Source organism: Cyprinus carpio, chromosome B2, assembly GCF_018340385.1.
Source record: "Cyprinus carpio isolate SPL01 chromosome B2, ASM1834038v1, whole genome shotgun sequence".
In the NCBI taxonomy this organism is placed as follows: Eukaryota; Metazoa; Chordata; class Actinopteri; order Cypriniformes; family Cyprinidae; genus Cyprinus; species Cyprinus carpio.
In genome coordinates, this window is record NC_056598.1 from 13,385,990 (window position 1) to 13,410,560 (window position 24,571).

The window sequence follows — 24,571 nt, forward strand, 5'->3', positions numbered from 1 at the left end:
GATACATTAAAACAATTAACTGTGATTAATTTAATGATTCGATAACTTTTACGAACAGCATGTTGTTCAGTAAAAACAAAATGAAAATATGATGGTGGTTTACATGCTTTACTTCCTCAGAATTTAACTTGTAAACTTTATGTGAAGTTAAAGATAAAAAATTTAATATTGTTTTAAATAATTTAGTTCATCTTGGGGCCCAATTTGGAGATTTGCTGAGGCCACCTTATGAACACTGCTGTAGACTCTCGGTTATCATTTCATTTTAATACATTCTAAAGACACTCCTGTCAAAAATGTGCTCGTATCGAAGAGCGATACTGGCACAGCTAAACGGAATCTCCCGACACCATATGTTAGACAGTATCATACGCAAAGTGATGCAAATCCTGAAGCAGGAGCGCACATCGCAGCGCCCCCTGTGGCCGCTCAGCGGTAGCGCCGCGTGTCTTGCGAGTCTTTTGTGTGTGAACATTGGTAAAGCGCTCGCTTCTCTCCATAGAGCAGTTACACTGAGCCACAGCTGCACCAAGAAGATACACATCTCTACTCACAGCAGTCAACACAGACTCACCAGATGCTCTTGTTCTCTCCAAACCTGAGCGCTTGTTTCCGCGGTATCTCTTTATTGTAAGACGACTGAGGTAGAGGTTCATATAAAAGTTTTTGCGAAAACCGCGGAACGGATGTGAGGCTCTTTCAGTCTTCACTTTGCACCTTCTTCTCTTATTTGCGTTGCGATTTCTGAGTAAGCGAGGAACACGATTTCTAGTGGAAATTTAATATAGACCGGTTGATGTTTTTACTGAAATGGACGTGAGATTTTATCCACAACCTCCACCACCATCAGCAACAGATCCTTCCCGACTGGGACAGTCACACTATTCGGACTCTCCGTATTGCAATAAGGTAAAGCTTCATTTTTTGATGTATGATCTTTTATGATGTGGATCTTCGTGAACGTGTTTTGTCTGAGTTTCGCCTGGCTGAACTTGAATGAAGACTGTTGAGGACTTGTCCAAAGTTTGCACTTCACTCGACTGTCACAGAGAAAGTCGGAGCGACTGAGCGCGATACCACAAGTGTATTCAAACCCGGTGACTTTGTTTATTATCTGTTTTTTTTTTCATCACTATAAATGTTTATAGCCTATGTTTTAACTCTCAAACGCGCACATCAGCGTTTTCACGTGCCTTTTACGTCGCGAACTTAAAAACGCTGTTTCGGGTTGTCATAGAAACCGCGCGTGGATTGTAAATAATATGCAAATAATAATAAAACGCAATATTTAAGTTGGCAACAAAAAGTAGCGCGCTCTTACTTAAATACACCTGCTCTTCATCACAGCCCCAAACTCATGGACATCAACAAACTGTTCTTTGCACAACACGCGCAAACAACAAATAGTGTGTGTAGTGTGTATGTTTATAATGCGGTTCACATCATATTTATGTTTTATACTTTATACCTACGCCTTTCATTTATCCTCCAAGTCCCTGAGGAACAACAGAGATATGTGGGGTTTGTATTCCTCTATTTCTCCTAATGATGGTGCTGTTACTGTGTGTGTGCAGTGCATGTGCGCAGGATAAAGAGAGATGGGGAAGAGAGCGGGAGTGTGTGTGTGTGTGTGTGTGTGTGAGGAGGGGGTAGGGTTACTGTGGGGTGATATAGTGGGGGGTTGGGGTTGTATTATTCCTTTCAATGCTTCTTGATTCACTGCCATAGGTCTCATATCCATGTCTAAGTGCAGTCACATACACAGTGAAATGTTTTATAGATGAATTACATTTTTAGTGACAGACCTAAAGAAAAATCCTTGAAAGCACAATTTCATTGCATTGTTTCAGTGATTCATTTGTTAGATGTAATTTTGATGTGCAGCAGTAAATTGTTAATATCTTTGCTGAGTTTATAAAACCAGAGAGGAGAGAAAAGAGGTTGGCGGGGGTATAGGAGGAGGGAGGGGGGGAGGGGAAGGGCTTTCAGATATAATCTATATAGTGTAATTTTACTGCAGAGGCAAGTCAACTCCTCTTGAGATTTTTCATTTTAGCAATTCAGAAGGGGGGGAAGAGTGAGAAAGAGAGAGATGGGGGGGGTACACAGCAGAGCAAACAAGTGAGATTGTGACAGTGGTGTGTGGTATCTACAGAACAAATAGACAGAAATTGATGGTATGTGGCTAAACGGGGGTCACGCTGCCAGTGGGACTGATTCAGTCTGTGCACAAAGCCCCCCATCTGATTACCTTCCTCCCTACCTGCTCTCCTCAGATCCCTGAAGACCGCGGTCCTCACTCTTTCTGTTTGATGTGGACAGATAGATTTAAAAACAAGCACTGTATTTTTATTCATACACTGTGGATTTTAGTTCCGAGCCTCAGAGACATGTGCTGGTTTAAAAGCGTTCAGTTGCAGTGCAGCACTTTGTTGTGGATATTCTGCAGTTCAGCAAAACGTGTAAATGCAGGAAAGTCTGTGTTTGTCTAGCACGATGCTTTTTGTGCCGTGAAAGGTACATGTTTCGAGTCTGAAGTCTGAAAAAAAACTGAGCAACTTTGAACACACTAATGCTCCACACTTCCTGCACCATACAGTTTGATTTTTATCGCCCTGTGCTTATCCTTCTACCTCCTCTGGCATTTTTGTCACAAGCCACTGTGTCAGTTTGCTTAGAAAGTGTTTGGCAAGCAAATAAATGCAAAAGCAATTAAATTTGAATTTGAAGACCCCGTAGAGGACTCTTTGAATCTGAATCTGCACCTCAGATGTGTGCTTTAATACACGAGCACTGCTGTTAAGGAAGTCAAGAGTGGTCTTGAGGGCGACTCTAGAGAGAGAGAGAGTGTGGCATCATGGGTAGGATTGGATTACAGTCTGTTTGGGATTATGAAAACCAGCAAAGATGCAGCCCCTGACCATTAATGGCCAACAAAACTACTCCGCTGAAGCCGACGTATATCAAAGTCAATGATTTATTTCATGCCTAATGACTTTCAGCTGGTGCTCAAGTCGCTGCTTTAATGGAGTTTGCAGGCTCGAAGTTATTACAGCCAATGAGATAATGCAAGCAAGCTGTTAACACTACGCATGACTCATTGTCTTGTAAGTCCGTCATTGATGTGGTTTTAAGGAGTGGTGAGAGCTTGTATGTTCCCAGATTTCACAGGTTTTGCTTGTTTACAGTCTACAATATTGTGTGCTGTCAAGTCTTATGATAGCAGAAGTCTGATCTAACTAATTGGGTATTGTGTACATACCTACAAGGTTTGAATGATGTTTACAGTGTAGAAAACAGTTGTAAATGTAATAAGTTCTACAAAAAAAATACTATTTCAGTTTTACTACTTTAAAGTTTCATCGTTAGTTCATTGTCAGTTGTCATTTCTTTTTTTCAAAGAAAATTCTATACTAATATTTTGTTTCAGTGTATGAATGAATTTGGTTGAAACAAGAGAATTAAATTGTCTGTGCATTTAAAGCAACAGCAAATAATAGAGTTGGTGGGCAGAACAGGCCTATGAATTTTTATTGACATGCATTTTTAAAACCCAGCAAACATATGGCTTTAGTTTTTACATTCTGTCTCAAGACAGACACCAATAAACATTTGTCAGTGGAAAACCTGCAAAATTAAATTCAGGCTCTTTTGATTACAATTATGGGCAAGAGTCTCCTGAATCTTCTGTCTGTGGTTTTGATGTAGTACATTCCTGCTCTTAAGGAGATTACATTAAAAACGGATGAGAAATTAGATATCTCAGATATGTATTGCTGTCATGGGCCATGCTCTGTAATATAAAGTCTGCTGTGTGTGTGTCTAGCCACAGGCATTTTCAATTAAGTAGAAATTACTGAGATCTTTGGTGGTCCTGGATGTCAGAGGGTCCCAGGATGTCGACCCTGACATAATACGCTGTCTTTTGTGTTTGTTAGTCAAGAGCAGTACTCAAACCCCACTCTAAAACTGACTAGCCCCCCACCCCCCCAAAGTCCTTCTACAACTTCAGCTGCAATGATCATTACATGCATGTGCATTTTAAACAAAGGAGCAAGCGCACTTATCATCTGAGCACTGAAAGTAGAAGCTGATTTGACTCAGAGAGAAGGAGAGAGGAGCTTGCACTGGTAATCTCTGTTTACCAGGTCACTGCTTCTCAGAAAGAGTGATGTGATGACAGGGTGAGACTGAGTGGGCATTTCATCCGTGCCCCCCTCCAGCCTCGGCCTTTAGAGCACTGATCAAACCACACTCCTAAATGTGAGAGGAAATCAATGCGTGCAGCAGTCTGTTTGTATTTGATGTTGTATCTTTCACGTGATATCATAATGGTAAGTGGTTTGGTGAACAAAAATCTAAAATTTTTATTGTTCTTGGCAGAAACTGAAGTATATAATGCACGAATCATGTTACCAGGATGGTATTTGTGTTAATGTCACTGTGCACTTTCTATGTATTAGTATTTACCTAAGCTTGTGATAAACTTTGGTTATATTACAAAGGTATAAAACAGATTTTAAATACTAAACTAGGTCGGTATGAACGTTATATGAGTTAATTAAATACACAGTTTTTACTGTTACCTGGCAACCACAGCTGCTTTAAAATGTACAGATTTTTAACCATTAGAGACAGAATTATTAGATATGTTTGGTAGACTGTCATAAAATTAACTTAGCATGAAAAGTAGCTTTAAACACATCAAACTCTGTATTCCCTCACTGAATGTCTTAAATTATTTATCTTTATTTATTTATTTGTTTCTTCATTTTCATTGCTTTATTACTATATCACACAAAATAGATTTCAAACTGTATCTATACCTAAATCTTCTTAACGTGATTTGAAAAATCACAAACCTCATTCAAAATTCATATTACATGAATAAAGTAAAATGTTCATAAAATATTAAATTTATTGATCACTCAACATTTTCTGAAAGTTAAGTGCGTCCTTTCACTGATCAATTGCTGAAAAAAAAAATCTTATGAAAGTGCCATGTATTGTTATGAAATAAAAAGTTTTAAAACATGAAAGCCAAAAACTCTATTCCTGGTTTGTGTTTTGCTGAATTATATGCATTATTAAAAGTTATGTGGGATGTCAGTATACTTAGACAGGTGTTAAGTGTAGCGTTTAGGGCTTTAACACCTTCATGTTTGAATAGTTTTGAAAGCATTGTACTGTAACTCCCAAAATGGCTCACTCTCCCGCTTTAAACAAAGATGTCCTTCCACTGACTGATATCTGGGAGTTTTTCCTATGTCAACAGCATATGTCAACATTACACCAGCCAGCCACACATGGGTGGATTGTCATAAATGTGAGATGTTGACATAGGCTGTGATCTTTGCTCATGTTGTGCCCAGGTCAAGCTCCAAGCACAACAGCACAAAGAAATGCTGCACATCACTGATGTGATATTGATTTCCTCATACCAGCCACACATGGCAGATATCTTTGGAAAAGATTGACATTTTTTAATGTCTATGTTAAGTCTGAACATTTAATATTTCTAGTAGCTTCTTACTGTTATCTTTGCAGCAGGTGCCAAACCAATTGTCAGTTAATAAACTAAAATGTACATTTGCTGAAAGAAAAAAATGAACCCAGCGAGATCCAATTATTGTCTCGTCTCCACAATATCCATATATTGTCATTTAAGGTCAACTTAATTGCATCCAAATTTGGCTTTGCTGGTAACAAAAGCCATTAGTGTTTGAGTTCCTGTTCAGTGGCTAGCTGGCACGGTTCACTGGCTACTGTCAAAAAGGATTTGCTTCTGATTGACAGCCTCACTGGAATGTGAATAGAGTTTTTAATTGCATATCATGTGTGCATATCTAAAGAGACAGGCTCTGTGGCTTAGGCTACTGTTCATTACCACTCTACAGGTCAACGTACATCTCAACTACACAATCATAAACACAAAAACACATTCATTATATAAGACCATTTTACATGTGGGCTGTTTCATCTCACTTCCTTCCATTATGTTGTAGAAAATCTGCTCAGTTTGTTTGCTTTGACTTTATGGACTTAATTTTCCCGTATGTGGTATTAAATACATAATATACTGTCCAAACACTTACACAGGAACTGTAGCACAGCACCAGTTTATTTGCAGACCATAAATGACACTTTCTATCAGTGTATCTCTATCGTTCTTTATCACAAAACGTCACATTTCTCTTGGTATCCAATACCTGGATACCAGACGTTACTGATCCTGTTCCTTAAAAAAATAAATAAATAAAAATACCATAAAATTATCATTAATGCAGTCATATGACTTCTGTGCGATATTCACAGTCATTTGATAGCTTTGTGAGTAGCAGACTAAAAGTAAAGTTGTTCTTCACAGAAAAAACATTCGTTCCTCTTTATTCTGCATAATGCTATGTAATCCAGTGGCCTAATTCAGGGTTTGAGATGCACACGGGGTCTCAAGGGATGCAAGGTGGTCCACAGAAAATTTCAGAAAAAAAAGATAAAAAATAAAAGGACCAATATTTATTGTAAGATTGCTATACAAAGAATTTGTGTTAAATACATTTAAATTTTTATTTTCTGTGTCATACTTTAAGAATTCCTTTTACTTTTAGTACAATGACAATATAAATGCCAATTTTTTAAATTTTAAATAGCACTTTTTAAACTACATCAAATATATAGCTGCCTATATGGAGTTCCAAAACAAAACCTGGGGTCTTTGGCATTAAAAAGTTTGAAAACCTATGGTTTGTTTCTTTGTTTGTTTATGTTGCAGGCTTTTTTCTCACACATTTCTTGTTCTTATTTAAAGTAGTTAAAGGGCTTGTGTAGCCCTCGTCAGTTCACCGCAGTGAGGTGTACCGTGAATAAAAAAAACACTGGCACTGGATCTTTACTCTGTATCTGGAAAGAAAAAGTGTAATCAGCACACCTCTAGTCCAGAATGATTGCCGGTCATGATCTCCAAGCCCACAGAAGTGTTGTTAATTATGCTGGAAGAATGATTATTGTTGTCACTGCTCATTCCGCAGACCCAGAGGGCCAAACCTGCAAAACAGATTCGAGGAAAATAATGTGGCATCTGCAATCAGCCTAGGTGGATTGGGAAATCTATCAGTGATGCATTTAAATGCAAAAATGACAAAGAAAGATCTGCATAAGTGGAGTATGTTGTAAAGAAGCTAAGAGACCTGTGCTGAAGTCCTAAGGCGTCACTTTGTGTGTGGGCATAAAAAGAGGGAATTTTGCTTGCTTGGTATGTTCCATTTTTGTCTTTGTCACTGTGGAAAATGCAAGGCTGTAAACACAAGCATTCTTGTGTTCAGTTACATTTTATGGCCTTGAATTTTAGTGACATGTTTACGTCGTCTGTGTCTGTGTTTACGATGCTAGTCGTCAGTCCCAGTTCAGCCCTCTCCAATCTTTGAGTCTGCCTCGCGTGTAATTCAAACAAATGTGACATAGCGTTGCAGCCATGTTTGTTACAGAATAAGATTATTTTCTCAATATAATTAGCTTCCTTCTCTGCTAGCATATCAGCCAGTGCAGTGTGATGCAGAAAATGCCAAAAGATCAACTCATTAAGTAGCTGAACATAATGATCAGAAAATCTGGACATGTGTTCGCTTTATTTTGGCTGGGGGAATGGGTTTTTTTTTTCCGGGCCGCCATGCGCGTCGAGAAATCTCTGGCACAAATCTGTGATTGCGATTCATTGGAGGAATCTCATTTTTTGGGTCTGCTTTGCCCAATGACAGTCTACATATGAATAGCTGATTAGGCTCCCAGTTTGAGGAAACATCCAAACAGATGGCTCAGTGAAAACCAATCCAGAATAGCTTAATTGTTTGGTTTAATCTCACTATGAAACATATTGCAATCATTTTCACATAAAGGCTTTTTTTTTTTTTCGCAGAATGTAATGAAAGTTATGGTGCGGATCCAGGATTTTTGGAGCAGTCTGAAAATTTCCCAAACATCCTCTTTTACCATCGGTCTAATTGTTAATATCTTCAAAGGACTCTCATCATAATAATTCATTTTCTGTTGTTTGTAGTTTTTGAGTACGCGTGTCATCAACACACAAGACACGTAATTCACTGCTTATTTAATTCACAAAGTTTTCAGTTTTATTTTATGGCATGTGCGTGGTTTCAATGAGCCCAGCATCTGTTAAACACACATTTGTGTGTTTGTTTGCATTCTTGGTGTGTTATTCTGACCGCAATAATAGTGCCAGCCTCTCCATTGTGTGTTGCTGTTGCGTGGAGGGACTTCACGCACACGGCAGCTTTGTGAAGGAGCACACCCTGGCCTTTGTGGACCCATCTGTAGATGAACTAATGGCCTGTTGCGTTTCCTCTCATTCAGCTCAGTCTTTGGTGTTTAAGTGGCACCTGTCAGCCTTTTGATGCCTGGTCTTCTGTTCTCCTGTGATCAGGAAGGACACGTTGCGAGTTCCTGATCGCTGTCCTGTGACAAGTGTGAGATCATGTTTCAGCGGCAATAGAACAGGTGGGCCCCACACCTTTCTCCTCTGGAACATAATCATCAAAATGCACTCCACGCTCTGAAGCTTATCATTAGCTGTAATCAAAACCTATAAGCGCAAAAAGTAGAGTGGTATACAAAACATCAATACTGCACTAACCGTAATGTCATTGCCTTGGTTTACATTATTAAATAGCATTGATGAACACAACCATTCATATATTTGGAATCAGTATGATTTTTTTGGAAGATAAACTTTTGTTCAACAGAGATAAAACTGTTCTTCTGAACTTTGTTTTCATCAAAGAATCCTGGAGATAATGTCATGTTTTCCACAAAAATATTAAGCAGCATAACTGTTTTCAACACTGATAATAATAAGAAATGTTTCTTGAGCAGCAAATCATCATATTCTAATGATTTCTAATGAATCATGTGTGACACTGAAGACTGGAGTAATGGCTGCAGGAAATTCAGCTTTGCCATCACAGGAAAAAAAATACATATTTAAATGGAATAATTCAATAGTATTATTTTCACTGTATTTTTTTATCAAATAAATGCAGCTTTGGTGAGCATTAGAGACTCCATTCAAAAACATACAAATATTTTATCAACCTCAAATATTTTGAATGGTAGTGTATCTAATAGGAAAATTTCATTTGCTCACTATAATGTGAAATATATAGTTTTCTAAATTAGAATCAGCTGTGAAAATAATTTTAACAGTGCTTCAACAGAATTTTTAAATTGAAAACATTCTTCATTGTATTGAGAATGGCTTTTAAATTAAGTTCAGTTCTTGAATTTGAACTGAATTTGAATTGACATAGCCAGCAGCTATTTTCATTGCAATTTTCATTTGAACGAAAGTAAAATTCAAATAAAAGAAAACAAATAACTGTAATCTTTAACTAGTCAAGCCAGATTTGTCAAGATAGGATTTGATTATTGATTTTGATTATTGATTAGGTACATGCCCATGTTGATTAGAGTATTGAAAACTTGAAATGTATTAATTTATGGTACATTTAGAACAGATAAAAATGTGTGATTAAATTGCAATTAATCACGAATTAACTCATGACAATTATGTGATTAATCGCGATTAAATATTTTAATCGATTGTCAGCCCTACTTCAAGCACATCATTCTGCACCCTAGATGTGCATAAGCGCTGCGACTCCATGTTGCTTCAAGTGCAACATTCTGCATCCTGGATGTGCATAAGCGCTGCGACTCTATGTTGCTTCAAGCACATCATTCTGCACCCTAGATGTGCATAAGCAATGCAACTCCATGTTGCTTCAAGTGCACCATTCTGCATCCTGGATGTGCATAAGCGCTGCGACTCCATGTTGCTTCAAGTGCACCATTCTGCACCCTGGATGTGCATAAGAGCTTTGTGCCGCTCTGTTTGAAGCGTTTCACATTATCAAAATTTTATACACAGAAAGATTAGTTTGTAAGAATACAAATAGTTAACAGAATAAACATGTTTAAATTGTATGCGCACCAAAGATTTTTTTCAAGATATTGTTTTTGCTGCTAAATTATACAGTGACCTAGTTTAATTTCATAGCTTATATATTTTTATACAAATGTAATTTTTCTCTGTAATGAGGAAGTGAGTATTTAGTGGATTATAATTAACAAAGTATTTAAAAAAGACTGACCATTAGTTCCACAAACACATCACTGATGTTCTGTAGTGGTGTAGAAAAAGAAATAGTGCTGGTGTTGGATCAGTATTGGCTGATTCTTAGAATTTGGAATATTCTATGTAATCTTACACTGCAAAATAATAACTCAAATAAGATTAAAATATAACATCATAATTATTTACTGAACCCTTAAATTAATCACAATTATATAATAAAAGCCATAAAAAACAGATAATTAATCGTGATAATAGTCATAATTGCCAAAGCCCTAAAACAGACAATTAATCGCAATAACCCTGACTACTTTTAGACAATTAATCGTCAGCCAAATTTCATAATCATGACAGCCCTACTGCTTGGGACTTTTCCTAAAAAGTTGGCTTAATGGCTTTATGTGTATACTGTACTTGAAAGTCTTTTAGACATTTCCTCTACATGCATAATTTAAGAGCAAGAAAAAAAGATGTTTTCAACAAACATCCCTTTTATTTTTTATTTTTTGTCCTTACTGCGAGCAGCTGTGTTTGAGGTCAAAATCGACTCAAAATAACAGACTTAAAGTTATAATTGCACACTTGACTTTCAGAGAAACTCCCCTCAGTGCTTGTTCATGGTCTGGTGAAAAGCTTTGAAGCAAGTCATTTACCCAAGTTATTATTTTAGGGGTTGAGGCTGATCGATGTTCCATATTTTGGGTGTTTACACATTCAGGCTTTTAGAGGACACACTCAGCCAACTCAGCTCGACTCATGAGCTTAAAATTAGGCATGAAAATATGCGTTACTCTGACTGCGGCACACAAGAGAGCAATTAATTTTAGCGCGGCAAGTGTGTGCGCATTCATAAGCAAAAGAGAAGGTAATTCAAAGAGACTTAAACCTTATCAGGACCGCTACAAGTGAAATGGAAATGAAAGGCAGTGGACAGAGAAAACAAGGAGCTAATTTCAACAGGAAACCAGCAGAAAGTCATACTCAATTTTGTTTTGTATTAGTCATACCTTCTTCGCGGTTTCCAGCTGAAAGGATAGAAAATGGAGTCAAAAATGGTTCCAAACCCATTTGTTTTATAGAAACACTTTGAAAAGTTTTGCGGTTGGGGCTTAGCATTAGATTAGTTGGGATATGAGACTGTCTGCCTTTAAAACAGCCTTTCATCCACTACCATTATTTTAAACACTAAACGTTAAAATGTGAGCTTTAAAGTCATTTAAAACATTCATTTCCGCATAGCTTCCAATTGAAACAGCGTCTTGCAGTCCTGATTTAGTAAAATATGATTCCCACTGCACAAGACGAAAGGCGCAGTATATTAAAATCTGTCCGGAAGGGCAAGTTTTCTAGCCTATTCTGGATAAGAGTGCAAATGAGTCTGTCATCACAAATATTACACCTGATCTATAAAACAATTCATGAATTTTCGAAGCCCCTGGGCATCCGGTTTCATGCCTTCCCTGTTCGTGTAAATGCAAATCAGTATTACACAGATGTTATTTGTGTTTTAAAAGATGGAAATAGTTACTTTGTCATTTTAATAACAAGATTTTTCTTTTTTTTCAACCTTGCAATTCGAACGGTCGAGGCTTATAAATTGAACCGCAAAATCATCCCTGTTTCAGTACCTCTGAGTCTGATAGCGTTGGACACTCTGTGTTTTTGCTCTCTGCAAACAAGGCCCTGAAGAGAGAGAGATAAAGAGAGAGTAAGAGAGATATGCGCACACGCACACACACACACACACACACACACACACACACACACACACACACACACACACACACACACACACACACACACACACACACACACACACATTCAAACATATGACCCCAGTGTAAATGAGGAACAGCTGCACCATTGTAATTAAACATGGGCAAAGAAAACTACACAAACAAATGAACCTCACAGCCGTAGGTCCCGAGGCACATTAAGGGGAGAGAGAGACAGAGAGAGAGAGGAAGAGAGAGAGATAGTCACAAAGCTTCCTACAGGTGGTTAAAACACAAAATTACTTCTTGGAAGACAAATGAAGCACCCTTTAAAATTGTCAGATAGGAAGTTAATGCTTTTAGTGCTGTTAACGGAGATCAGGCAGCCACACTCACATTTGACACGTTTCACTGGGTGGAAACTCATGGTGCTCAGCTGTAGTCAGATTAAGCCAAATAATATTTTAAAACATTATCACACTAATATGATGTTTTAATGAACATTATACAAGAAATATAGCAATCAAAGCATTTACACTTAGTTGTAAATTGTGTTGTTTGTAGTTTATTGATTATTAAATATAAATGAGATTAAAGAGATAGGTTTCCAAAAAGAATATGTTTTTAATTATTTTTTCATATTGCTCCAAACACGTACGCAGTTTTTTTTTCCAGTGGAAATTTTCCAGTTCATAGTGACCACATCTGTCAAGTTTGAAAAAGGGAAAAAAAATACCATCATAAAAGCACCGTAAAAGTATTTTTTATAACTTGTTTGATATATATAGGGTATCTTTAGAACCCATACACTAAATTTCTGTAAGAAACAGACCAGAATCAAAGTTATATAACACATATGGACTAGTTTTATGAAAGTCATTTATTTATTTTTTTTGACTGATAAAATATCAGTTTGAAACAACATGAGGAGGGGAAAACAATGACAGGATTTTCCTTTTTTGGTGAACTGTCCTTTTAAGTAAAAAATAAGTATCTATTGTATTTGACAGATGAAAGTACTCACATGAAATTACTTTTGCCTTCATTATGGTTGTGATTGTAATTCAGCAAGTATGAATGTCGTATCATTAAGGTATTTTTAGTCTTTAAATCCATGTGTAGCATCACTCTATTTGATTAATATCATTACACGTCATGTTTTCCTAAGGAAACTTCAAAGTAAATTTGCAGCTCAGGTTCTCCCGCAATCAATACGGTAATATGATAGAGATATTTTTGTCCTCTTGGCAAATTTGCTGGTGACTACAGTTAGAGAGATAACTTTCAAGGCACCATTATCCAAGTATAAGAGAAGAATGATACATAAAGGCAGGTTTTGTTCTCAGGTTTAGTCAATAGTTTTATGTAAAAAAAATATATATATACTACAATAGTGACGAGCTGCAGTCGCGAGGCTAATAGCAATGCAGGCGCTAGGCACATCTGAGGATGCCATGGAGACCCATGTGATGCTGATCAGGCTGAAACTCATTAGCCAGGCCAGATTTGTTCGAATGTTCCGGATGCCGAAATCATGCACCGAACGGATCTGGTAGATGCTTGTCATGGCAACAGCATGTATCAATAAAGCAATCTTAATTTCCTGACAGGGAACGAGACCTGCATTCTAATGGAGGGGCTGTTATTGCGTCATAGGCATAAACGCTGCAGTCCAACTAGCTTTAGCTAACCCATACGTTTGGCTGCTAATGTATCAAAGCAGACAAGCGGCTTCGATGATTGACACATAATGGGATGTTTGTGCCTGGTAGTGTCCAAGCTTGTTTTTCCGTGTATGTTTTTAGCAGCGGCTCATTGGTCAGGCTGCATTAATTCCTATGTGTTTTCCTAGCAGGAGAGGTAATGAACAGGAAGTGATTGTGGTCATGCGTCCAGATAAGAGAGCTTGTGTCCCAGCATCCCTGATGCTTATCACCCACCACACCAGGGCGGCAGCTGCGGAGGAAGTACATAGCACCATAGCAACAGCCCAAGAGAGGAGAATTCGCTCTGAAGCTTACAAAAAATATCTTAGGTTCAGCTCTACACAAAACAGGGCTGTGAAATCACTCGTTTGAAACACATTCACTCATAGTTGTGTAGATGCTGTATTAAATGGGTATTTCTGATTTGAAATTCGGAATTCATGTTCAAAGCTTGTTGTAAAATAACTGTAAATGACTGCAGATTATATAGTGATGTGGCAAAATAGTATAGTGAAATATATTACTTGGCAGAAAAAATTGTTTATATAAATGCGACTCATTCTTGAGCATTGATGTCTTGTATTATATTGATGTTGCCACTATTTTATATATATATATATATATATATATATATATATATATATATATATATATATATATATATATATATATATGAAAACCACTGGAGAAAATTAGTGACATATAATATACTAATATTCAGACAAGCTTAATTGATTAAATGTATTTTAATAACAGTAAATAGCAACATTATGTTGTTGTTGTTTTTTTATAGAATAGCACCCAAAAATATTATTTACTTCATTAATTAATTTAATGTATTATGTATCACTCAATTTTCATTGCTCAAGCCACTGACAATAGTGCTAGAAATGACAATAATAATTACAATATTTATTAATATTTAACAAATTATATGAATATATATTAATGTTATTGATGTCAATTACAATAATAATTTATATTCAATGAATATATTATAAATATCAATCTATTATTATTATTATTACTGATTGATAACAATAATAATTTATATTCAAAATACATATTTCATTTCAATCTATAATCATTATAATTATTATTTGTACTACTACTACTAATAATAATGACAATACTGATTAATATTGAATATATTATATGAATATACATTATTGTTATCAATGTCAATTATAATAAAAATTATATTAAAATAATATATTATAAATATCAATCTTTTATTATTATTGACATTGATTATAATAACAATGATAGTAATTCATATTCAGATAATATATTAAATACCAATCTGTTATTATTATTATTATTATTATTATTAGGTGGTGATGGTAAAAACTCAATCTCTACCTGTCAGTCCTGGTAAAATCGCTGGAACACACTTTTCTTTTGTGGCTTATTGCTTTATTGACACACACACATAATGCAATAGTGCAGTGGTGTGAATTCAAAGCCTGAGTCACAGACTGAATGGAACAAATGTGGAGGGGATGCTTGGGATTTTTTTCCCTATGTATGTCCAGTGCTGATAGCATTCCCGTTCGCTGGTAATAGGCCGGGCAGTGCTGGCGATGTGAAGCACTGCTGTGCTGTTGGCTGAAGCTGAGCTGAGGATGAGAACACAGTGGCCCATTGTACTGCGTTCAGATACAGAGCCTGATGTGTGAGTTCGTTCGGCTCCTGCTGGGAGCTTTTGTCAAGCGGAGTAGCCTGCTCAAAGGTTGTCGCCTTTTCCCCCTAAATACGTAAGTTTCTGTGGGAGATTCGAGCAGGGGCCTGTCGTAAAGAACATGGCCCTTTTGATTTGCTATCAGTGCCCGCAACGAGCTGCACGTCGCCCCTCTGTCAACATGGTGTCAGGTTAAATGATGGATTAGTGGATTGATTTTCCCAGATATTCCGCTTAATTGTCTTTGGTGTTTTGCAAATTAGCAGGAACATGACTGAACACAACTCTCTTTGTGGCTTTCCGTGTTTTCACCAGATGGCAAGAGCTCTGCTATTGATTACAACTGTAAGGTGGACTTAAATGAATGTAAATAGCAGAGTTCATTAAATTTTCATTTACTAGCTCTTGCAGTTGATAAAAATAGCTGTTTAATAGTTGAGCTACCTTCTCCATGTCAATCAGGTGTGACGAGGGCACTTCCTAATTGAAAAGAAGGCGGATTCATATTTTAATAAGCCACTGTGCATGGCATTCAGCCATGAGGTAAGAAAAAAACGACCCAGCATCTGAATTAATCGCATTGGAGGTTAAATTCAATTTCATGTAATAGAAATTGGCACAGTTTTTTTCCTGCACAATAGCTGAAATTGCAGCCCTTTCAGCTGGCTGCTGGCAGCCGTCCACCCAGGTCATCCTGGCTCTTGCTTCTTGTTGTCTCTTTTCCTCCCTCTGTATAAAGATACAGGCAGAAAAATGTTAATCCTTTCAGTGCGTCGCACCTGTTGACATTTTTGGGGGACATTTTTGGGGTCATGACATTTCTTGGCAAAACTGATTAGCGTGTTTTAGTGTAGCTTACCTCCCTGCAACAAGGATGGCCAGAGAGTTCTGGGGTGGGGGTTGTGTCCATTTTCTTGATGCACTAGGACAAATTCTTTGAGTCTGTTGAGAGTGATTAGATTTCTCAAGGGTCCTTGTCTCAGAAACACTACCCTACATAAATTACTCATGCTCTTCTCTCATGGGCTCAGGGACCGGCTGCCAGCACTGGAGCACATCAGACATTTGCCTGTTCAAATGTTGATGTGGTGAATTCAACAATAAAAAATTTGAAATATGACACATTTTAAGGTAGTACTAGTGATATACTGCATATATGTAGTGACCACAAACAAGATTTGGGCACTTAAGTCACAATTAAAAATGTGTAGATATGATCAAAAGTTAAATAATATGTTTATTTATTTTCTGTTCATCAAATAATCCTAAAGTATCACGGTTACCACAAAAAGATGAATCAGTAAAGAGTTTTCAACACTGATAAAAATAATAAATGTTTCTTGAGCAGCAAATCATATTAGAATGATTTCTGAAGGATAATGTAACAGAAGACTGGAGTAATGATACTGAAAATTCTGCTTTGCATCACAGGAATAAATTATAATTTATAAATATATTATAATGGAAATTTTCAAAAACATTAAAAAAATTATTTTGACCCCAAACCTTTGAATGGTAACATGTATAAAGGCCCCCCAAAATATTTAGACAGGTAAAAATGTATAAAAGTATTTACATTGTAAACGAAATATCACAACAAGTGGTTTTTAATTTAACTAACTAAATAAATACTTAGTCACAAAATGAGGTTTAAAATCTGAAACAATAGATATACTGTATTGTTTAAAATGACAAAAAACTCTGTGGAACATGTGTATTGTTAACATAATGAACTAGAGCCTGGTTTGATATTTTGTATCTAATTCAGTGAACATTTTTTAAGTTTGACCTACATGATCAATTATGCGTATATATTGTCAATATAGTGGTGAGGAAGTTGCGCTACAACACTGTGAATGTGTTGTGTAACGCTGTGCTGGTGACAGTGGTCTCATGTGGTTGTTTGTAAAGGGTCACCCTGTCATTCGGAAGGTTTCATGTCTTCAACTAGCTGTTCTGTGGTTGAAGTGCATTGTGGGACATTGGTGTAGACATATGTCGGACTGTATCCCAGACACCAAAAGTAGCACACGCACACACATACATACACACACACCACTCACACACACTCACACCCCACTCCTGTTGAGATAATAATAAAGTGACCTACCTTTCAGCTGCAAACATCCTCAAGTGAGCAGATACACTTAAACACTCTCCCACACGAGTTAAACACCGTTGACCCCGCACAGCTGCACCAAAATCTGCACCATTTATCAAAATACAGAAACGAAACAGACACAAGACAAACCAGGAGAATAAATGTTGTCTTTGGGCTTTCGGAGCTGGAAAACACTTGTTCAAACAGCCTTATCAAACCAAATTTTCCCCTCAACCAATCGTAAAATAAAGCAATTAAGTGGTCATGTCACCATCTATTGGTCTCCAGTGAAATATGCCTTCATTTACCTCCATCGGGATTCCTGAGGCAGTAAATTATGATACACTGTAATTTTGTCTCACACTGAAAGGATATTTAACAAGCCATTGGCTGCTCACTCTGAAACTTAATCATTTTTATCCCTCGTCTTTTTTCAGGTCAGCTCTGTTTTAGATGAGATTCAGTCAGTGTTGAAGCATATCTAAGGACTCGGTTAGGGGAAACAGACATTAAAGTTGGCTAATGGTTTAATTTAAGCTAATTGCGCCGACACCAGTGACCAAAAACCACGAGCCGCAGGAACCGATAAAGCGATTTACGCCAACAACACGGCCAGGAGAAAAAGAGAAAAGCAATATGTCATCATTCATGAGTCATTACACCAATAAAGTCAAAATGTTTCCCTGAAGCTCGGCTGTCTCTTTACAGACCGGACTGCGACGGGAGAGCTGCGTCATCGTGTTATTCCCCCTAACACAAACTGCCATTCTTCGCATATCTAAGTCAGCCCATTGTGAAGATAATTGTAACATAGGAGGCTGGTTTAGTTCTCAGCGTGGGGCTTTCACCAATCAACTGATAGAAATGAATACGTGCATTACGTCGTGATGTACAGTATTCAGAAATAAATCGGCACGATGGCTTGGAGGCAAAGCGCGGGGGAAAAGCCCAACATGGTTTCTCGGCTCGACATGAAATCGTACCAATTCAATAAGAGCCAGGCAGTGATTTATACTTCATCCTCATCTCTGGGCCTTATATCAGAGTGCCTCTATAGGTAGTCATGAAAGTCACTCTAGCTCACTGTAATAAATTACAGTGGTGGAACACGAATGAAGATGCTTTCAGTTCAGCTTCAGGCTCTCAGAAAATTGCCATTTTGAGGAGGGGGGGTGTTGGAAAAAGAAATCACTTTGTGCCATAATGCAGTACAGACAAAGGTTATTCATCAGAGGAATGATTTGAAGTCAAAGATGACTGCCACTCTTGATATTGAATGCTAGGGAGCAAAGAGAGAAACACCCCCCCTTCTCTCTCTCTCTCTCTCTCTCTCTCTCTCTCTCTCCCTCTCTCTCCCTTTGCCTCTATTTCTCTCCATGACGACCCTGACCCACTTTTGTGGCTGCTTATTATTCAGGCTTCGGTTTATCCATGGAAAGAATGTGTGTAATTTGGTTTGACAACAAACCCCTGCGTGCTCCACTCTGAGAAGTGGTTGCTATCGACAGCGGCTCATATCAAGTAATTTTTTATTTCTTTATTTTAATATAAAATAAATCATAATGTACTCATATCTGGGGAATAAGCTGTAATTTTCCACACGGGAAGCATTTGAGTGCGTGCCTCGCGCAGAACTACTGCTTTTAGTAACAGTGTTTGACCTTTAGATTTCAGCTGAAATGAAACCACAAGGAAACCTCTCCTTTTCGCCCATACGTCCTCCTCTGTGCTGCGTGCCATTATGCTCACACTTTTCTTGCTCCCTCTGTGTTTTATAAACGTTGACATGTTTAGAAAGTGAAGTTTCACCGGTGACTAATTACACTGGGGAAACCAAAGGTGTACATTTGGATGTTGATACTATTCGTCACTCGAGCATCTGCTGATCAGAAATGAAACGGAGAGCATTTCTGGCACGTCTCCAAGACAGCATTAGCATCTTGCAAGAAGGCAGAGGAATATATTTTATTACCTGACATACTGCTGCTTTTAAGGGTCCACACATGTTGACATAGGGAGGTCGGCAGAAGGTTTGAAAGGCCAGATGTACCTTCGAGTTGATAAGGAGTTCCTGATAACAAGATGACGGGATTAATTATTTCCCTCAATCTGCCAACAGTCTCTTATGCAGTCATGCATATACAGATGGAGAAAAAATGTATTTATATAATATATCATCTCATGAATGTTTTGAAAATGGGTGGGGAAAGAGCATTTCTTTTTTTTTTTGCATAGAAAAAAAAAAAAAAACCTATATATGCTATGACCATGACTGGGCTCAAAACAAAAGGATCACTTTTTCTTATACATTTGCATTTTTCTCTGCCCTGCCTGTTTTTAAACAAACTTAGTGTTTTGTATAAAATCTCAAAAAAAAAAAAAAAAAAAAAAAAAAGAAAATTTGGTTAGCCAAAAATTGGTTTTTGTGTTACTCAATCTTTTTTCTTTTTTTTTTTTCTTATTTCACATTTACCTGGATTGCAGTTTGTCCAAAATATAACAGAAATATTAATTTCTTGCAGTTTGTCCAGAACAAAAAAAAAAAGAATCAGTTTTTCAATTAATTATTTATTTATAATTTTAATAAAACACTTCATCTGAACATTTTAGATGTTCAAAATAAAGCTGGAGATAAAACACAGCCGTGAAGTATTTCACATTTAAGAAGTACATTAGCACTGAAAAATGCATTATATCCATTTCTGTCAGTTCAAGAGGTTTTATAATAGATATTTTAGGGGGCCCATATATTCCAGCAGCTCTGAGTACAACATAAAAGGGGACGAAAATGAGCATGGTGCTGAGTAGTGAGTGCATTTAAACCACAGGGTGTGGAAAGAATACACATTCGCAGTTTGATTTTCCCATACTCTGACCTTCCATAAGAAACTGATGAGGAATGAAATTGGTTTCAGTCTCGCGAAAAAAAGCTCTGATTCACATCTGGACATCTGAGAGAGAGACACACACACACACACTCACACACACTTAAAATGTCCTAGTCGGTGCAGCAAAAATGGTTCCTTACTTTCAGACAATGCAGAAAAACTGTCGTACCTACAATCAAGGCCTATTCCGCATTCCTGCCAAACAACTGCTTTTAATGACTGAAAGCTGTACCGCACTAAAACAATTGTGGACAAAAAAACATGATGCCATTCACATCTGCGTCACATGAAATGATGAGTACAGCACAGCAATAAAGTCTGAGCACAGGTGCAACGCCAGAAATAGGATTCGTTCTATTTGATTACAGTATGTATCACTGAGCAGGAGAGATGTCACTTCTAGACATATCATCCAGTGCCAGAGAAACAAATGCATAAAGCCAATTTGACAAAGGGGTCAATATACAGCATCCAATAAAAAGAAATCTACAAGATCTGCCAAGAGCTATAAACATCAAAATAATGGCCCCACTGTTCAACAAATATATTCAATTGGCTCCTCTTTTCTTATTTGTCTCTTGGATCATTTTATATTCTTGCCATTTACAAAGTCGTAGAAGTCAAACGTGATGCATGGCGGTGAAAAGTATGCCGCGTCTATGGTGAAACATTAGCCAAGTCTGTACAACAGGCAATCACAAGAGATGATGTGGGGCTCATTGATTGCATGCAAGTTGCATGATTATGTTCGGCGCAAAGCGTTCGATTGCACTCATATCTCATTACCTTTCTTCCTGAACGGCGGCCATTTTGATTGGGTCCTTCTAGAGCAGAGAGAATAGTATTGAAACAAGAGAGTGCCATCAGCCTCCGGTTCCACAGGAAATGCACGACAATCTGTGTAGCTTCACCAAAAAGGCCTTGAAACATCCTTTGTTTGTAATATGTTGTCACCAATATGTCTGTGGCATCATGTGTCTTTCCTCGGCTCCCTTCCCCCTTCTTATGATATCTGTTTATATTGGATCTGTACAATATGAATAATGTAGAGCAACCAATCTCATTACCATGCTCAGATATAGAATACAGATTATTGTATAACATTTGCATAAAATTATGGCTCATGTTGAGGGAGAGGGAGCATTTCCTTCACCATTTGATTTATTGGGTTCATTTATGGTGAGAAAGATTAGCTTTGAGTTACATAAAATTGGCTCGAATGTGAAATTTATGATACTTAAGTTGGAATTCAACACCTTAAAATCAGATTTTAATAGCTGGAAGTTTTACACACATTTCAGCCAGAATGACTTTTCAGGAAGACCTTTATCATCATTAGGGCTTTCAAAATGAAGTCGTTTTATAATTCCACACATGCATAAACTTTGCATCTTCTTTTGCATAATACGCTCATTTTAGAAATCCTCACCGAAGATGTATTTTGCACATATAACAAATGCAACATTTCATAGCTTTTATTATATTATGTGCAGTGTGGAAACATACCGAATGCAATCCGATTTTGCTGGGATCTGAAAGGCCTTCATTTGTGTCTGTTTTTCAAATTGTAGCCGTGCATAAATCAATAGCGTATCATGTTTATATTTTAGCCCATAATTCTAGTTTTGGAGAAACAGTGGCACACTGGCAAATATGGATGTTTGAGGATTTTTTTTGTGAATACAGTACAATATAATTAGCTGGAGTGGCCAAGTGCTTCGCTCAAGGGCACAGACTGGTCCTAACATAAAACATAAGGGTTTAACATCATCCCAGCTTCACAGCTTGTTTTCATCCCAGAACCTTTCAGAAGTCCGTCCCGGCCCAGCTAAGTGGCAAACACTTAAGATTAGAGGAACAGAAGTTCCCCATATATTTTAATAGAGAGTTGTTCAGAGCTGCTTGGGGTTGGCAGAGTGCCATGGTACCTTCCTCTTCAATAGCTGGTACTCTTATATAATAGTGTATGCCAGGAAAAGGAGTTTGTCAGGAGGAGGAGGAGGGGGGAGCTAGGGAGTGGGGGTTATATAGGTTTAGCCAGAACGTTTCCATTTTATCTGTGTACACAGTGGGATGATGAGGCCAGGCAGGGGGGCTCTGCAGAAATCCTGCTGACCTCTGGAGAGCTCAGAGAGCAGTGCACTGATACGAGCTGCTCTAAGACTGCAGGTGCTGAAAGCTATTACTCTCTTGATTACGGATGGGAATCTCAGGATTTAACGATTATGGTTCCGATTTCGCTTAATGATTCCGGTTTCTTAATACCATTGAGGAAGCGCCAGATAATTGATCCTAATTACATTGTCATTTCGTTTATACAAAACTTAAAGTGTATTCTTACCTACACTTTGTCATATGAATAAACGGTGCACAAATGAATTAAGTCTCATAGGTACATAAACGGTAGTAACAGTTCTTGGTTTAGTTTTTGATGAGTCATTTTGAGTTTGTGATTCATTTGAGCCATTTTGACATTTATTAAATTAAATTCATTTGGGCCACCTTGACATTCATCATTGTATTATTTTGCATTATTATTATTCAATTCAGCTCAGCCAAAGCATAACTTAAGCATAATTTTTTTTTGTAGATTCAGTAACGGTGCAGTCTCAATCAGCTCCTTAGTTCAGTAATCCTAGTACACACTAAGAAGTCAGCCATTTTAAGGGCTGCCAAGTCCTTTACCAAGTCTTGGTTATATTTAGATATTGATTCAAGAGCTATGGAGCTGATTGAGATACACCAGTTGAGTATTGTAGTACTGTGACCTGTTCACTAACAGAAGAACCACTAAAGTTCTGGCACTTAGTTCTGGTATTTTTTAAACATTTAAACCAGTTCTGAATGAGATTTCCAACCTTGCATTAATTCTGAAACAGCCCAATTAACTACCTGGTATCATAAAAATATGTACCTCTATCTAATTTTTGTGCAACACCGTTTTTACGTACCTTACTGCACGTTTCGCCACAGTTTCAAAGAGAAATGTCCACGTAGTGGAGCTAAAACACGGGTTCAATACGTGAACCCTGGCACCGTTTTACATTGATATACAGTTGGAACGTATTGCTGTGTTTTTATTACGTTGCTTCACGTACGTATTGCGCGGTTCAGAATTCAAATATCCCGGAACTGTCGCTTACAGTTAATGCTCTATCGTGTTGGAAATATGCCCTACACCAAACCCAACCCTAAACCTACCTTATAGTGTTAACAAATGCAAAACTGATATAAAAACACATTTGTTGATGCAACCGTGCCATTTCAACTTCCTTATATGCAGATTTGAACTGTTTTGTCAAACTGTGGTTTCACAGGATTTGAACCGGAGCTCCTCACCTCTCAAGTCTGTCTCCATACTCTGTGAGCTACCAAACAAACCTACCGTCTATGAAAACCCACAGATATGAAGCTGGATATGTGCGATGTGAATGTTCAAAAGCATCAGTTTTCAAATCTCCCAGCATATTAATATTGTTTTGAAGTCATAACATGATATTTTTCTACTAATTGTATAAATAATTATGCTTTATTAATCGAAAGTCTGTAAATTAGTGTGAAAAGGAAAAAAAGGTGTCAGAGTTACACATGAATGAACATCTGAATGTATCTTGTTTCAACTGCCGAAAGATGTCAATATGACACCATTTTTAATGTTCAAATCCACTACCGTTAGTCTACTATCCGGTCTTGTTTGTTTGTTGGACAAAAATGGCAGATTCAACGTTATGGTTGGTCAGATCGCCTGCCAATCAAACTCCCTGCGAAGGGTTAATTCATTACTATGTTACATTTTGGCAAATTGGTGGTTAATTAGTATGAATTCATTGGCAAGAATCTGGTGATACGATACGTATCACGATACAGGGGTTGTGATACGATATGTTGTGATATATTGTGATACTGTAAGCAAGGCGATATATTGGGATATTTCTTATTTTAGGAATAGGATATATTTTTAGGAAAGCTGTCATTAAGAACACACCAACAAATGCAAACCTTAGCAAAAAATAAATAAAAATTGTTTAACCAGAACACACTGGGATCTGCATTTGCAATAATCACTCCCTGTAACATTCAGCGTTATTGAACCACTCTTTGTGCAGTACGAGTAAAGGGGAAAAAATTAAAGTGCTTGCAGGATCCTTTAGTTAAATGTATATGTTGCGTGAGGTGTGGCGGGCCAAGGCTCTTCACACAGGACGCGGCAAGTGGCGGAACTGAGGTGCCACCCACACCGCGGTCCCGTGGCGGACATCACTACAAAAGCCCAAATAATGCAACACTTCAGCTTTGTACACCGAAACGGGAACTATTACAATCCTCCACTACTCCA

The 24,571-nt window shown here is 37.5% G+C and overlaps 1 protein-coding gene across 2 annotated transcripts in view; it reads left to right on the forward strand.

The window, feature by feature from the left end:
• The first annotated feature begins 459 nt into the window (after positions 1 to 459).
• Positions 460 to 24,571, forward strand: part of LOC109059857 (thymocyte selection-associated high mobility group box protein TOX-like) — a 59,365-nt gene continuing 35,253 nt past the window's right edge. Inside the window, exon 1 of one of the 2 annotated variants that reach the window (XM_042718128.1) lies at positions 460 to 909. In XM_042718128.1, coding sequence (XP_042574062.1) covers positions 811 to 909 — 99 coding nt within the window. In that variant the 5' untranslated portion in view covers positions 460 to 810. The remainder of the gene's footprint in view (positions 910 to 24,571) is intronic. The other variant, XM_042718127.1, reaches the window with a different exon arrangement.